The sequence below is a fragment of the Geotrypetes seraphini genome, chromosome 6 (genome assembly GCF_902459505.1).
Source record: "Geotrypetes seraphini chromosome 6, aGeoSer1.1, whole genome shotgun sequence".
Taxonomy (NCBI): domain Eukaryota; kingdom Metazoa; phylum Chordata; class Amphibia; order Gymnophiona; family Dermophiidae; genus Geotrypetes; species Geotrypetes seraphini.
The window spans coordinates 6321969-6338445 of record NC_047089.1 but is presented as its reverse complement, the minus strand read 5'-3'; the positions used below and the strand labels follow the sequence as shown (position 1 = coordinate 6338445).

At 47.3% G+C, this 16477-nt stretch overlaps 1 protein-coding gene across 2 annotated transcripts in view; it reads right to left on the bottom strand.

Moving 5' to 3' along the window:
* Window positions 1-16265, bottom strand: part of INPPL1 (inositol polyphosphate phosphatase like 1) — a 172986-nt gene extending 156721 nt beyond the window's left edge. For both annotated transcript variants that reach the window (XM_033949508.1, XM_033949509.1), the window contains exon 1: window positions 15534-16265. In XM_033949508.1, the coding sequence (XP_033805399.1) occupies window positions 15534-15688 (155 nt within the window). In that variant the 5' untranslated portion in view covers window positions 15689-16265. The remainder of the gene's footprint in view (window positions 1-15533) is intronic.
* Between the last annotated feature and the right edge of the window lie 212 nt (window positions 16266-16477).

Here is a 16477-nt window from a genome sequence, read left to right as displayed (position 1 = left end):
TGAAACCATTGGAGTGTTCTGGGCACCCCAATGCCGGCAGTATTCTGGCGCTAAATCGCCTTTTGTACCATCAGCTCACGACTGCAGTACTGAGTGGCGAGGAAAACAAGGGTACTGGACACGACCTACGGTGCCCCCTCACCCATGACCCCTTTCTGCTGAACTGTTCTCTCTCTCTGCAGCTGGGGCACAACACAGCATTCCTGGGAATTCACTGGAAAATGAAGCCGTGAGCAGCAAACATTTCCTGATCTCATTTTAACGAGGACAAATTGTGGCCGACATGCAAACCCACAGAATATCAATGAGCAGCTCCATCTTTTCACCACACAGCATTTGCTTAAAAATTTGTATAAAAATGTTTTGATGAGAAAGAGATAAGCAGCACAGAGCGTGCCAGAGACAGCGTCACGGTGGTGTACTGGTTCCAGCCAGCTGCACTGGGCTTGCATCTCACCTTACCAGAATAATTCAAGCTCTGAACAGTAAAGGACATCTGCACTAGAAAACCGAAAAAAAAACCCGACCTTCGCGCCAGGCATTATCTCCCTCCCAGCATGATTCTGTCACCCAGAGAAGGTATAGGCCCCCTTCCCCCTGGTCCATCAGACCGCGGAGGCATCGCCAAATTGCACTTTCTCTCCCTGGTGCTTTCTGGTTTCGGTTTTCTCTTACCCTAACTATGGATTACCACAGTTAAATCTGTCTTGGCCCAGGTGTGGGAGTCTTTGTTTATTTATGTTACAAGATGTCAGCTCTCGCCTACCCAGAATTAGCTGCGGATGAAAACCACACTTCTGTGTAACACGTGCAACAGACATAAAGACCAGGCCGAAATTTTAAAAGTCGTTAAGGGCTTGGCAGGCGGCAACATGGGTTATATTATTTCACAGGGGGAACACGTATCTCCATTGGTGGCTAACTTCCACTGGCTTCCAGTTGCCTGGAGGATTCGGTTCCAGATTGTGACATTAGCCTGTAAGGCATTACAATCAGACTTGCCTTCTATAGTAGATAACTCAATTACACCTTATGGGGTTGATCTGATAAACAGCGTCCCGATTGTAGGCAGCGGTAGATGTCCCACCAGTCAATTGGAGCCGCGCTTTTTAATTCGTGCCACGAAGGTTGCCTACAATATAGGCATCTGGCTCACGTCTACGAAGGCATCTAGGCATGCCTACTGACGCCCAAAGCCAGTGAGGGCGTGGTTTCCACCGGAAGCGGCCTTGTGCATCAGTAAGCATCCTTATATGTCTCCATAGGGGCTAGGCAGATGACTTAAACGAAGGCCTGCAAAATGCTGGTATAATATATATTTAAGGAGTCTGTAAGAAAAAAAGATGCGATTCTCTAAAGCAGTGGTTCCCAACCCTGTCCTGGAGGAAACACCAGGCCAATTGGGTTTTCAGGCTAGCCCTAATGAATATGCATGAGAGAGATTTGCATATAATGGAAGTGACAGGCTTGCAAATCTGCTCCATGCATATTCATTAGGGCTAGCCTGAACACTCGATTGGCCTGGGGGTCCTCCAGGACAGGGTTGGGAACCACTGCTTTAGAGAATCAGGCCCTAAGTGCCTTCTCGTTCTCTGCAGTCTAAGCCAGGGGTGTCAAAGTCTCTCCTGGAGGGCCGCAATCCAGTCGGGTTTTCAGGATTTCCCCAATGAATAGGCATGAGATCTGTTGGCATACAATGAAAGCAGTGCATGCAAATAGATCTCATGCATATTCATTGGGGAAATCCTGAAAACCCGACTGGATTGAAGCCCTCGGAGGGACTTTGACACCCCTGTTCTAAGCGGTTGTCGAAAATACTATCATTACAACAGTTAAACAAGGCATCACTTCGTTCACGAGTTTTTTGCAAAGCAGGTCCACAATTGTGGAACGCTCTTCTGGCATCAGTTAATCAAGTAACGCTATTTTTATTATTTCGTATATGCTTGAATTCATAGAGGGCCATAATCGGAAAAATACGCCTAAGTCCGATTTGGACGTACGGCAGCGACAAAATGGCCATTCTCTAAAAGTACGACTAAAATATGCTTTCTTTCGAAAATTGCCTGTCTGTTCTTTCAGGCGTTTGATTGTCCAAACCGCCACTACACCTATCTTTATACCACATTCTCGACCAAAATTTCGTCTAAGTCCCAAACGCCCAGAACAAGACCGTTTGGACATGGGAGGGGCCAATCCTGAAATGGACTGGCTACCAGACATGACAGAGAAGTGAGACACTTTACAGGGTCCCTTATAGGTTATGGTGAGGCCCCCCAAAACCCATTACTTTATACCCACCTGTCTACAATCCCAATAGCCCTTATGGCTGCAGGTGTCACCTATATAGCAGTAGACACTTCCCCCTCCGTATTTGCGAATTCAGTATCTATGGATTCGCTTATTCGCGCTTTTAGATTTAAAAAAAATACATTTTCATTTTTCAGGCTATTTTAAGCCCTGTAAGCCCCCCCTTAAGCCTTACCTGGTGGTCTAGTGGGATTTCGGGGCAGGAGCGATCTTCCCATGCTCCTGCCCCGTGCAGATGCTCACAGGAAATGGCTCAAGAGATGACGGGAGCTCAAGGCAGCCATTTCCTGTGAGCAATCTGCACAGGGCAGGAGTGTGGGAAGATCGCTCCTGCCCCGAAAACCCGCTAGACCACCAGGTAAGGCTTAAGGGGGGGCTTTCAGGGCTTAAAATAGCCGGGGGAAGCGGGGGTTAGGGGCAGAACCGGCCCGAATATTATTCGCGGGCTGCCCCTGTGAATACGGAGGGGGAAGTGTAGTTGAGTTTTGGGGGGGTTGTGGACTCACATTTTCCATCACAAATGCAGTGGTTAGAATGGCTTATGGGCCTGGGTCCTCCTCTCTATGGTTCACTAGCCCCTCCCACGCCCCCAGGCTCCTTAAACCACCTCTGTGCAGCTCTACTAGGCTTTCCTGTGCCTGGTGCTGATGTTCTAGAGGCAGGTATGCATGTTTTTATTTTAAACTTTGTGGGAATGCGATGGGGTCAGAGAACATGGGGGGGGGAGTCTTTACTTTGTTGTTGCAGTGGTTATCTGGTCACGTTGGATACTGTTTGGGCACTTATACGTCTCTTTATATCATCTATCTCACTACTTGTAACTTCCGTCTATGCCAGGGGTAGGCAATTGCGGTCCTCGAGAGCCGGAACCAGGTCAGGTTTTCAGGATCTCCACCATGAATATGTATGAGATGGATTTGCATGCACTGCCTCCTTGAGATGCAAATCGATCTCATGCATATTTATTGTGGATATCCTGAAAACCTGACCTGGCTCCGGCTCTCGAGGACCAGAGTTACCCACCCCTGGTATAAAGCCTATGCTCCCATGACAACCCTAGAACCAGGGGTAGGCAATTGCGGTCCTCGAGAGCCGGAACCAGGTCAGGTTTTCAGGATCTCCACCATGAATATGTATGAGATGGATTTGCATGCACTGCCTCCTTGAGATGCAAATCGATCTCATGCATATTTATTGTGGATATCCTTAAAACCTGACCTGGCTCCGGCTCTCGAGGACCGGAGTTACCCACCCCTGGTATAAAGCCTATGCTCCCATGACAACCCTAGAACCAGGGGTAGGCAATTGCGGTCCTCGAGAGCCGGAACCAGGTCAGGTTTTCAGGATCTCCACCATGAATATGTATGAGATGGATTTGCATGCACTGCCTCCTTGAGATGCAAATCGATCTCATGCATATTTATTGTGGATATCCTTAAAACCTGACCTGGCTCCGGCTCTCGAGGACCGGAGTTACCCACCCCTGGTATAAAGCCTATGCTCCCATGACAACCCTAGAACCAGGGGTAGGCAATTGCGGTCCTCGAGAGCCGGAACCAGGTCAGGTTTTCAGGATCTCCACCATGAATATGTATGAGATGGATTTGCATGCACTGCCTCCTTGAGATGCAAATCGATCTCATGCATATTTATTGTGGATATCCTGAAAACCTGACCTGGCTCCGGCTCTCGAGGACCAGTGTTACCCACCCCTGGTATAAAGCCTATGCTCCCATGACAACCCTAGAACCAGGGGTAGGCAATTCCGGTCCTCGAGAGCCGGAGCCAGGTCAGGTTTTCAGGATCTCCACCATGAATATGTATGAGATGGATTTTCATGCACTGCCTCCTTGAGATGCAAATCAATCTCATGCATATTTATTGTGGATATCCTTAAAACCTGACCTAGCTCTGGCTCTCGAGGACCGGAGTTACCCACCCCTGGTATAAAGCCTATGCTCCCATGACAACCCTAGAACCAGGGGTAGGCAATTGCGGTCCTCGAGAGCCGGAACCAGGTCAGGTTTTCAGGATCTCCACCATGAATATGTATGAGATGGATTTGCATGCACTGCCTCCTTGAGATGCAAATCGATCTCATGCATATTTATTGTGGATATCCTGAAAACCTGACCTGGCTCCGGCTCTCGTGGACCAGAGTTACCCACCCCTGGTATAAAGCCTATGCTCCCATGACAACCCTAGAACCAGGGGTAGGCAATTCCGGTCCTCGAGAGCCGGAGCCAGGTCAGGTTTTCAGGATCTCCACCATGAATATGTATGAGATGGATTTGCATGCACTGCCTCCTTGAGATGCAAATCGATCTCATGCATATTTATTGTGGATATCCTGAAAACCTGACCTGGCTCCGGCTCTCGAGGACCAGAGTTACCCACCCCTGGTATAAAGCCTATGCTCCCATGACAACCCTAGAACCAGGGGTAGGCAATTCCGGTCCTCGAGAGCCGGAGCCAGGTCAGGTTTTCAGGATCTCCACCATGAATATGTATGAGATGGATTTGCATGCACTGCCTCCTTGAGATGCAAATCGATCTCATGCATATTTATTGTGGATATCCTGATAACCTGACCTGGATCCGGCTCTCGAGGACTGGAATTGCCTACCCCTGGTCTAGGCAGTCTCATCAAACCTTTGATTATCCCTGCAGGACGACTAAGTCTAGGTCTGCCCACATCCCGGCCTAACCACTCCTTCAGCTCTGGGTGCACAGTAGTACTCAAGAGGCCTAAAAAGTCCCTGGATACGTCTAAAGAGCCATTTCGATTCTCGGCACTTGCCGACTTGCCCCTCAGATTGTCCAAGTGCCGACTTGGCTGGGTTTTTAGACGTATTTCCGTTTTGATTTTGAGCCCCATACTATTTCCAAGAAGCTTTTTATTAAACTGAAATTTGATGCTGATATTAATAAGACTGTACTGGCATGTTTCCTTGTAGATCATGTATGTTTTTCATGTAACCCACATAGATTCCGGGATGTGCAGGATATAAATATTTTTAAATCAATAAATATGACTCTGGATGCAGGCTCCAGGTCCATATACTGGTGTGGTTCCGAAACACTATGGCCCCCTTTTATCAAGCTGCATAAGGGTTGGTTTGTTTTTTTATTTCAGACAGCTGCAGTGAAAGCTCCGACACTCACAGAATTCCTTTGAGCATCAAAGCTTTTACAGCAGTGGTGTGCGAAAAAAAAACAACAACCTTGACAAAAGGGGGCCTGTATCTTTCACTCAAGGCTTCATTTTTCCTGCAACTTATAGAAAAGGGAAACAAAAGATGAATCTCCAGTGGGACCTCAAAGCCTAAATTTAGCCACAGACAGCTGCCACCCCGCGGAGGCAGAAGGAGATGATTCCAAATGTCAGGAGTCGTCCTCTCGGAGCACAGAGGATGTCAGCATTTCCACGCTCCCTCCCACCCATCCACCCTCCTCCTTTGCCTTCTAAAGAAAAGAAAGTCTTAGCCAGTTTTTCAGTGTTCAGGCGACCTCCCCACCAACTGTGCTCCCCGAGTTGGCCGGGGGTAGAGAAACTCATGTCACAAGGGGGACGCATCAAAGTAGCAAGTCAGATGGAGCTATGGCTTAAGTACACTCGGTTTGGGCTATTCTTCATCCTAAGGATTTATAAGAGGCTTATAACGAATCCATACTGGGACAGACCAAAGGTCCATCAAGCCCAGTATCCTGTGTCCTTCAGTGGCCAACCCAGATAAGATCCCACAGAGTAAAACAGATTTTGTGCTGCTTATCATAGGAATAAGCAGTGGATTTCCCCCAAGTCCATCTTAATAATGGCTTTTGGACTTCTCTTTTAGGAAGTAATCCAAACCTTCTTGGGGTTTTTGTTTTTTGTTTTTTTTTAAACCCTGCTAAGCTAACTACTTTCACCACATTCTCTGGCAATGACTTCCAGAGTTCTATTACATATTGAGTGAAAAAATATTTTATTCCCTTTATTTTACATCTACTATTTACTAGCTTCATTACATGCCCCCTAGTCCTAGTATTTTTTAGAAAGAGTAAGCAAGCAATTCACATCTCCCTGTATTTTATAGACCTCTGTAATATCTCTCCTGTGCTGTCTCTTCTTCAGGCTGAAGTACCCTAGCTGCTTTAGCCTCTCCTCATAGGGAAGTTGTCTCATCCTTTTTATCAATTTTTGTTGCCCTTCTCTGTACCTTTTCTAATTCCATTATAGGGCTCATTTTCAAAAGAGAAAAACAATGTCCAAAAAATTTGCATAGAGGCATTTGGATATTTTATTAGCTAAAACGTCCAAATTGCTATTTTCAAAACACATTTTTAGATGGCTTTCTATGCTGTTTGTCTGAAGTGCATCTAAATCTCAAGGGGGCATGTTTTGAGCGCTATTAGGGCAGATTTATGATCTGGACATATTTCTGTAGTAATGGAGCCCTGCAGAAAACATCCAGGGCAAAATTTGGACGTTTGAAGCTAGATCTCTTTCAATCACGAATAAGCGCCAAAAAGGTGACCAAAAAAGTACCTAAAAATAATAATAATTTTTTTTTTTAGGTGCTTTATGGAATATTCAATTAGTGGAATCTGAAAGGGGGTAATATTTGGTAAAGCTGCTGCTTGTGGGGGTTTTGGATTAGAAAGAAATATTTTATTTCAGAAGGCGTTAAGTGTATTCGACAATATTGGTTACAGAAAGATCCTCCTAGTTTTTGGCTTTGGAGGAACCAATTCCATCGGTTAATTTTATTTGAGGTCTGGGAGGTTCGTAAATTTCCTAGAAGAACTAGATATTTCTTGAAAATTTGGAAATCCATATATTCAAAATCTTTCCCATAGAGCTCGTTGTATGATTCTTAAATGTTTTATACTGAGGAATAAGAAACTTTCATTACTTTTTAACACTTTGTAATATGTGTCATCGTTCATTATGGGGTAGGGAGGGAATTTGTTTGATGATAATAATAGTTGGAATTTCTTGAATTGTATATTTATATATTTAATTTATTACATTGCTATATTTAAAAAAAAAATAAATAAATTGGGGGGCTGTGAAGGGGAGGAAAGGGGGGTGGGAAAGGTATGGGGAGGTATATATGGTATTATGAATAGATAATATGGAAAATATATTTTGGAGAAATGATAAATTATTTATGTAATATTTGAGCTTTGAATTTAATTGTAATGAGCATTTATTGTATTATTATATATTTGATTGATTTCTTCAATAAAATGTTTCAACATAAGGTGCCAAACTGACCAGATGACTACTGGAGACAAGAAGGTATGGCCTCCCCTCACTCCCCCAGTGGTTACTGACCCCCTCCTACCCCCCAAGATGTACATTCCAGCCCGTATGACAGCTTCAGATCTTATGGCCAGTCCTTTCACAGCAGCAAGCGGGTTCTTGGAGTAGCCTAGTGGTCGGTGCCTTGAACTGCCGAGAAGGGAACCCAGGCCCATATCCCACTCTAACTAGTACACTTGTGGGTTACCAAACGTCTGGATTTACCCGGACATGTCCGCATTGTAGAGGGCATGTCCAGACGGCTTTTCAAAACCCAGGACTTTCTCCGGGTTTTGAAAAGCTTCTTCTTTGGGACTGCGTCGGGAGGGCATCCGCGCATGCCGATGAGAACAGGTTGAAGGGGCGGAGCTGGAGCGTGACCTGGGCGGGCCAATGGGTCTGGATTTTATTTAACTAAAATATGGTCACCCTAAACATGTGATCCCTCCAAAACCTACTCTATCTACATATAGCTGACATCTACAGGTGTAAGGGTGGTGTACAGTAGGTTTGGGGTGAGTTTTGGAAGGCTCACCATACAGTGTAAGGGGGTCATTGTGAGAAGTGTACCTTGGACCTTTTATGTGAAGTTCACTGCAGTGAACCCTAGGGGTCCCCACTGCTCTGCTGGGATGTCTGTTTGGCCAGTCTGCTAAGAATGTTAGCTCCTCCTATGTCCCAATGGCTGGTTTTTGTGCATTTGTCATTTGGATAATTGTTTTCCAAAACTGGTTCAGAAAGATAGACATGCCGAGCACAAACATCTAGGAAATGGCCATTTCCACCCCCACCCCAAAAAACAAAAACAAACCAGGCTTTCTGGTTTGAAAACGGTCATCTTCTCTACTGGATTTTCCCCAAAACATCCAAAATCAGATTTAGACATCATTTTGAAAATACCCCTCCACATCTTTTTTGCGACACGGTGACCAGAATTGGACACGGTATTTGAGGTGCGGCCGTACCATAGAGCGATACAAGGACATTGTAACATCCTCATCATCGTTTTCCGTTCCTTTCCTGATCATTCGTAACATTCTAGCCACCGCTGAGGCTAGGACCAAAATGATCAAATCTTTATCAGACTTCAGTGAAATTTAAGAAGATGCAAAAAGCAATTTCAAAAGAAGGGATCCACAATAGCAGCCGGAGGAAGGGGATGAAGAAGACCTGGCTTAGCGGGACATGGGTAGAATACGCAGAGCTGGTGAAATGTAAGGCAGGATAGTGGGATTGAATTTAAAATTCTTTGTGCGACCTTAAAGGCCCTCAAGGACGATGGCCCCTCCGTGGTTAGATCTTTGTTTCAAATACGTCAACCAGTTAGGTCTTTATGCCCTGAGAACACTGGAGGTGAGGTTAGCAAGTTCTTGACAGTCCATGTTAACAGTGCAGAGAGCGACACTATGGAACGCTCTTCCAGTTGAGGTGCGAAATGTTCACGATCTGGTTCCATTTAGAAAGCAGGTGAAAATTTTATTCGAGATATTTGGGCTGATAAAAGTTTAGGACCCCACAGTTTGACAACTGAAATACTTTTTAGATTTGTGAATTGTTGTGTCGGCTAGAAAAGGCCAATGATGATATCTAGTTGAATGACATGTTTTGAGGATACATTATGTATGTTTTATGGTGCGACTCGCTCAGAATAGTAGGATGTAGCGAGAGAGAAAAAAAAAATTTGTTCAATAAAATAAACCGAGAACTGTAGCAGAACAAATACAGAGGTCCTGGGTCAAAGGTCATGGGTGAAGGAGGAACAAGGTGTTAAATATAGCCAAAACGGTTTCCATAAAGCAGGCGACTCTTTACTGCTATTAGCTGGAATAAATCTCATACCCGGGAATAAAAGGGGGAGCAGACGATTGTTCTTTTTCTGCCATCACGTCCTCTGGTACTTCCTCCACTGCAAGTGGTATTACAGATCATTTCTCATGTACGAAATCCCTCTTCCTGCCCCAGGTCCCTCACCTTTCCTTTAAAGACCTCGTTTCCCATTTCTGCCTTCTCCTGGCCAAGTCCTCTAACTATTCAGCTTTGGTTTTTACAAGCCGAAGGCAGATTTTATCTCCTCCTTTTCTTGATTGGACAATTTCTCTTTTGTTTGGATCTGCCCTTGACTAACTCCTACTACACTCGGCCCGTCGCACCTCTGCCTACTGTGTTCGTTTTCGTTATACGTATTCTCTGAATGAAGGTCTCTTTCCCACTAGGCTCTCTCTTCTCTGCTTCTCGTTCCTCAAGCCACGCTAAAGCGTTTTAGCGCTGGCCAGCATGGGAACTGAATAAGCGTGGGAGCATTTACCTCCCTGGCCAGCGCACCTTGACAAAAGGGGGCCATAGAGATGTGTCATTATTTCGGCCCTCTCTTTTCTTCCATTCGACAGTCCCTCTGTGCCTTCCAGATCCTGGATTCCTGATCCAGCTTCCTCAAAACACTTACGCAAAGGAACATAGGAGCCTTTCTTCTTCATGGACAGCCTTAAAATAGGCACCATAACCAGTGCCTACAGACACACCCTGTCCTAAAATCATCCAAAAATGCTTTAGAACAGACTGTCCAAACGAGAAAGAGAAAATACTGTTATGTGACTCAAATTTAGCAGATGGGAGTCTCTGCCCTAGATGATCAAGTGTGGATCCCTGGATCAAAACTTTCGGAATGAATGCTAGGATTTCTTTGATTATTTAATGTGACATTTTTTTCCCAAAATATTGGGATGGGAGGGGTGCTAACAGATTAGTATGTGTTATTTGCCATGCAGTGGGACACACGGGGTATTTAGTGCATGCTAAATCCATTAGCAGACTTTAGCAAAAAGGACACTATTGTTTGATGGGAAGAACATAAGGAAGGACCTAGTGAAGCTTGAATTAGGGTCTGGAATTTAGCAGCTAAGAAATGCAAGATTACAAAAACCTGAGGGAACAGTAGAGTTTAGGGGGTGAAGAACTTTTGTGCACGACGGAAGAGCGGGGCTTGGGTGGGATTGTATGTGATGATCTTAAGGTGGCCAAACAGGTGAAAGCTAGAAGGATGTTAAGTTGCATAGGGAGAGGGATGGCCAGTAGGAAAAAGGAGGTATTGATGCCCCTGTATAAGACTCTGGTGAGAAATATTGTGTGCAATTCTGAAGGCCACACCTTCAATTTATAACATTTTATTGAAGGAATCAAATAAGTATTCAATATAATATAATAAAATGTTCAATACAATTATATTCACAAGACTAATTTCATACATATTTCTATCCTTCCTCCAAAATATATTTCCATATTACCCACCTCATACCTCTATACATTCCCCCTTTCCCATCCCCTTTATTTATGTTCAAACATTTTATTAAAGAAATAGAGTCAAAATACATAGAAATTATACAAAAAGATATTCTTAACAAATAATTCACAAGTGTTAAAATTCTAATCCATATATTATTAAAAAAAAATTCTATCCCTTTCATCCCATAATCAATTCCCCCTCCCCATATCGCACCTTCAAAAAGATATAAAGAGGATGGAGTCGGTCCAGAGGAAGGCTACGAAAATGGTGCGTTGTCTTCGTGATAAGGCGTATGGGGCCAGACTTAAAGATCTCTATCTTTGGAGGAAAGGCGGGAGATATGATAGAGACGTTTAAATACCTACGTAATGTAAATGCACATGAGTCGAGTCTCTTTCATTTGAAAGGAAACTCTGCAATGAGGGGGCAAAGGATGAAGTTAAGAGGTGACAGTCTCAGGAGTAATCGAAGGAAATACTATTTTACAGAAAGGGTGGTAGATGCGTGGAATGGTCTCGGAAGAGGTGGTGGAGACAGAGACTGTGTCAGAATTCAAGAAAGCGTGGGATAGGCATGTGGGATCTCTTAGGGAGAGGAGGAGATAGTGGATGCTGCGGACTGGCAGACTGGATGGGTCATTTGGCCTTTATGTTATGTTATGTTATCTGCCTTCATTTTTCTGTTTCACGTTTCTGTTTTAGCGTCTAAATTTGAAGGCTCTTTATGGAATTGACTGCCATGTACGTTGGTGGGAGGGCAAAGAGAAGCTCAAACACACTTTGGAGACGTGGAGTAACAATTTTAAAGCGGGCTGAGAGCCAGGTTCAAATCCAGCTCTCCCAATGACCTTGTGCATCTCACTTCACGCTCCACTGCCTCAGATATTGATTAGGCTGGTACAGGAAGACATCTTGTCCATCAGATTGGAACAGAGACTTGGAAAAAGCAAGTATTAAATCTAAGCCCACCCCCACCACCCCTTTACGAGCTCAGTTGGACATTTACCTCCTTAGAAGGCGCCTCTGTAAGGCCTGCACTCGGATGCTGTCATTATTAGAGACTTGTATGGTTTTCATGCAATGCTATCCAGATGTAGTCAAACCATAAATTACAGCAGTTTCTCTACCAGCTCTGGGCTTTTCCCTGTACTTTCAGGTTGCCAAGTGGGAAGGGGATTTTGGAAAATAAGGAGGAAGGAGGAAGCATCAGATTGGGAGTGCCACACCAGTCATATACCCCCCCTCTCCCACATGTTCTGTTAGGGCACAAAGGCAGTTTGCAAAGTGCTTTCACAATATAACCAGTGCCCTGCTCCCTGCCAGCCAAGCCCAACAGCCCTCAAGCCATTGGTTAAGGCACTCACAGAATTCTCCCGGGCACCAAGGATCGTGCAATCCACGTGCACAACACGGAAAACCTCCACAGGGCATCACAATTCCCCTTTGGCCTGTATGAACAGAACTCCTGCCTCCACCCTCACAGCCTGGACGGAGCAACTGCGGTAAAGCCCTGCGGCCTCCCCTCCCTCCCAGAAAAGGGGCACGAAAGCAGAGGTCAAGAAAACCTTCACCCACAGGGATCCTCACACACAGGCCACTTCCGTGTCAACAAAACGTGTAAAGAAAAAAAAAAGTTTTAAAAGGAGGGATTACGGGTAGGAACAAATGGAACTGGGTAAAATGCAGACCCCACAGATCTTAAGCGGACACTCTTAAAAATCTGCTTATCTCGGGGGTCGGCGGGATCCGTGACTTCTATGGGAGTTAAAAGGAGAATCTCTGTGGACTCCACGTCATGGCCGCTTTAGCTCCGTGGGGCCTCTAGGTAGAAGGCATTTGGGACACTGGGAGAACTCGGGTGAGACTCCAGTATTCAGTGCAAGCAAACCCAACCACCAGAAGAAGAAAAGCCAGCAAAGGTAGACGTTAAAAAGAGGATCTCGCGGACCCCACAGAACTAAAAGCACATGGTCTTAAAAAGAGAGCGGCCGTGGCGTGGGGTCCACAGGGACCCTTGGTTTTTGTAACTCCTGGGGACCTCACGGATCCATGGGGGTGAGCGGGATCCGTGAGGTCCACGGGAGTTAAAATATGAGATGTTTAAGATCCGCGTTTTAGGGTGTTAGAGGTGTGCAAAGCCAGCGACTGCCCTGGGTCCCCAAGCCCACAACTACAGTGAAAATGAAAAAGGCACAGCTTGCCAGCAGAACCTCGAGCTCTCTCTTTCCTAATTTCTGTTGTCCAGGCCGGGGTGAAACATGAAAAACAAACCCCTATGATCCGCTGCCCCTTCATCCCAAACAGCAAACCTCTTCCTAAAGAAAAAAAATACCCTATTGCTCCCTCTGCCCCCAGTCAAAAAGGGCACAGGAGCAGAAAGGGGTAGCCTGTGTCTATTAGTGCCCAGAAGTGCCAAGCATACCCACACCAGGCACACAGGATGAACAAACTAGGGTTACCATATAACTCCAGAAAAAGGAGGATGGATCGACACATCCGGGTTTTACTTCCATTGCTCTGAGGGGAAGTAAAACCTGGATGCCTCCATCCGCCTCCCAGAGAAAGTAAAACCCGGATGTCTCCATCCACCCTCCTTGCACGTCCGGAGAAAGTAAAACCCGGATGTCTCCATCCACCCTCCTCGCTCCCAAGTAAAGTAAAACCCGGATGTCTCCATCAACCCTCCTTGCACGTCCGGAGAAAGTAAAACCCGGATGTCTCCATCCACCCTCCTCGCTCCCAAGTAAAGTAAAACCCGGATGTCTCCATCAACCCTCCTTGCACCTGGAGAAAGTAAAACCCGGATGTCTCCATCCACCCTCCCGCTCCCAAAGAAAGTAAAACCCAGATGTCTCCATCCGCCCTCCTCGCTCCCTGAGAAAGTAAAATCCGGATGTCTCCATCCGCCCTCCTCGCTCCCGGAGAAAGTAAAACCCGGATGTCTCCATCCGCCCTCCTCGCTCCCTGAGAAAGTAAAATCCGGATGTCTCCATCCGCCCTCCTCGCTCCCAGAGAAAGTAAAATCCGGATGTCTCCATCCGCCCTCCCGCTCCCAAAGAAAGTAAAATCCAGATGTCTCCATCCACCCTCCTCGCTCCCTGAGAAAGTAAAATCCGGATGTCTCCATCCGCCCTCCTCGCTCCCAGAGAAAGTAAAATCCGGATGTCTCCATCCACCCTCCTTGCTCCCAACTAAAGTAAAACCCAGATGTCTCTATCCGCCCTCCCGCTCCCAAAGAAAGTAAAATCCAGATGTCTCCATCCACCCTCCTTGCTCCCAACTAAAGTAAAACCCGGATGTCTCCATCCGCCCTCCTCGCTCCCAGAGAAAGTAAAACCCGGATGTCTCCATCCGCCCTCCTCGCTCCCAGAGAAAGTAAAACCCGGATGTCTCCATCCGCCCTCCTCGCTCCCGGAGAAAGTAAAATCCGGATGTCTCCATCCGCCCTCCTCGCTCCCGGAGAAAGTAAAATCTGGATGTCTCCATCCGCCCTCCCACTTCCAAAGAAAGTAAAATCCAGATGTCTCCATCCACCCTCCTTGCTCTCAACTAAAGTAATACCCGGATGTCTCCATCCGCCTTCCTCGCTCCCGGAGAAAGTAAAACCCGGATGTCTCCATCCGCCCTCCTCACTCCCGGAGAAAGTAAAACCCGGATGTCTCCATCCGCCCTCCTCGCGCCCGGAGAAAGTAAAACCCGGATGTCTCCATCCGCCCTCCTGCTCCCAAAGAAAGTAAAACCTGGATGTCTCCATCTGTCCTCCTCACTCCCAGAGAAAGTAAAACACGGATGTCTCCATCTGCCTTCCTCGCTCCTGGAGAAAGTAAAATCCGGATGTCTCCATCCGCCCTCCCGCGCCCAAAGAAAGTAAAACCCGGATGTCTCCATCCACCCTCCCGCTCCCAAAGAAAGTAAAACCCGGATGTCTCCATCCACCCTCCCGCTCCCAAAGAAAGTAAAATCCGGATGTCTCCATCCGCCCTCCCGTGCCCAAAGAAAGTAAAACCCGGATGTCTCCATTCGCCCTTCCGCTCCCAAAGAAAGTAAAACCCGGATGTCTCCATCCACCCTCCCGCTCCCAAAGAAAGTAAAACCCGGATGTGTCCATCCACCCTCCTCGCTTCTGGAGAAAGTAAAACCTGAATGTCTCCATCCGCCTTCCTTGCGCCCGGAGAAAATAAAACCCGGATGTCTCCATCCACTCTCCCGCTCCCAAAGAAAGTAAAACCCGGATGTCTCCATCCGCCCTCCCGCTCCCAAAGAAAGTAAAACCCGGATGTCTCCATCCACCCTCCCGCTCCCAAAGAAAGTAAAACCCGGATGTCTCCATCCACCCTCCCGCTCCCAAAGAAAGTAAAACCCGGATGTCTCCATTCGCCTTCCCGCTCCCAAAGAAAGTAAAACCCGGATGTCTCCATCCACCCTCCCGCTCCCAAAGAAAGTAAAACCCGGATGTCTCCATCCGCCTTCCCGCTCCCAAAGAAAGTAAAACCCGGATGTCTCAGCCCGTCCTCCTTTTTCTGAAGCCATATGGTCACCCCATGAGCAACACCAAAGAGCAATCAAGTCCATGAAACCCCCCCCCCGTTGGCTGATTTCATGGGTCTGATTATCGGTGCCGTTTTCAGTTCCCTTCCCCGGGGGAGATACTCACAGGACGCAGAGGGCATAAGCTCCGGCCACACTCTCGCTGTCCCGCACCAGGAAGCTGCCGTCGCGCCCGGCCCTGGCCAGCAGCTCTTCGGCCGCGGCCCGGCTCAGGTCCCGGTGGTACCAGGGCGGGGGAGGGGGCGGCCCGGCCAGGGCCATGGCGGCCCCCGGAAGACGGCTAGAGCCGGCCCCGATCCTCCTGCAGCCGCCAAGATCACATCAAAGCAGCGCCTTTGGGAGAAAGACGGATAAAGGAAAGCAGAGAAAAGCCCGGGCGGTGTCTAAAATTGGTCGGGGTGGGGGGCACATCGGTCGTCCCGCTTGAAGAGTTGCAGAGCCAGCGATGGGGGCTCTCCAGGTCCTGCATATGCCGAAAAAAGTGTCTCTTTGCGGCGTTGAGAGTTTCCAAACAATGTGGACGCCTAAGTCAGTCGTGCAAGACGCCTTTCGTTGCCTTGAACTAAAGCACTTTTTCTGGATCCCAAGACCGGGGCTGACTCGTCCTCTCGCCTCCCAGCAACAAAGGAAACCCGGGTCAGGACCGGGCTTTGCACCTTTCCCGTCCAAGAGCGAAAGCCCAAGTCTCAGGCGAGCGCCAAAAGTTCGCCGGGTTTTCTTCCCCCCCACCAAAGTGCCCCGGATTCCCTGCCCACGAGTGCCAGCTGCTCCCCTGCCATGCACAGGCCCTTCGCAGCAGAGCGACTTCCTCCCGAGCCAGGAATCTGTAGCTGGTGGCACAGGTTGGCTCTGAGCGAACTTCCTGGTGAAGGCTCTTAAAGGGACCGAGGCCAGAAAGGAAATCCCTTGGAGACCAAAGGCTGGGTGGCATTGGACAAAGCCAACAAGATTATTAAAGAAGACTGGTCTCCTCATCTCAAGAAAGATAGAGGGCTCCTTTTACAAAGGTGAGCTACCGCCTGCTCAAGAGGCGCGCTATTCCGCACGACA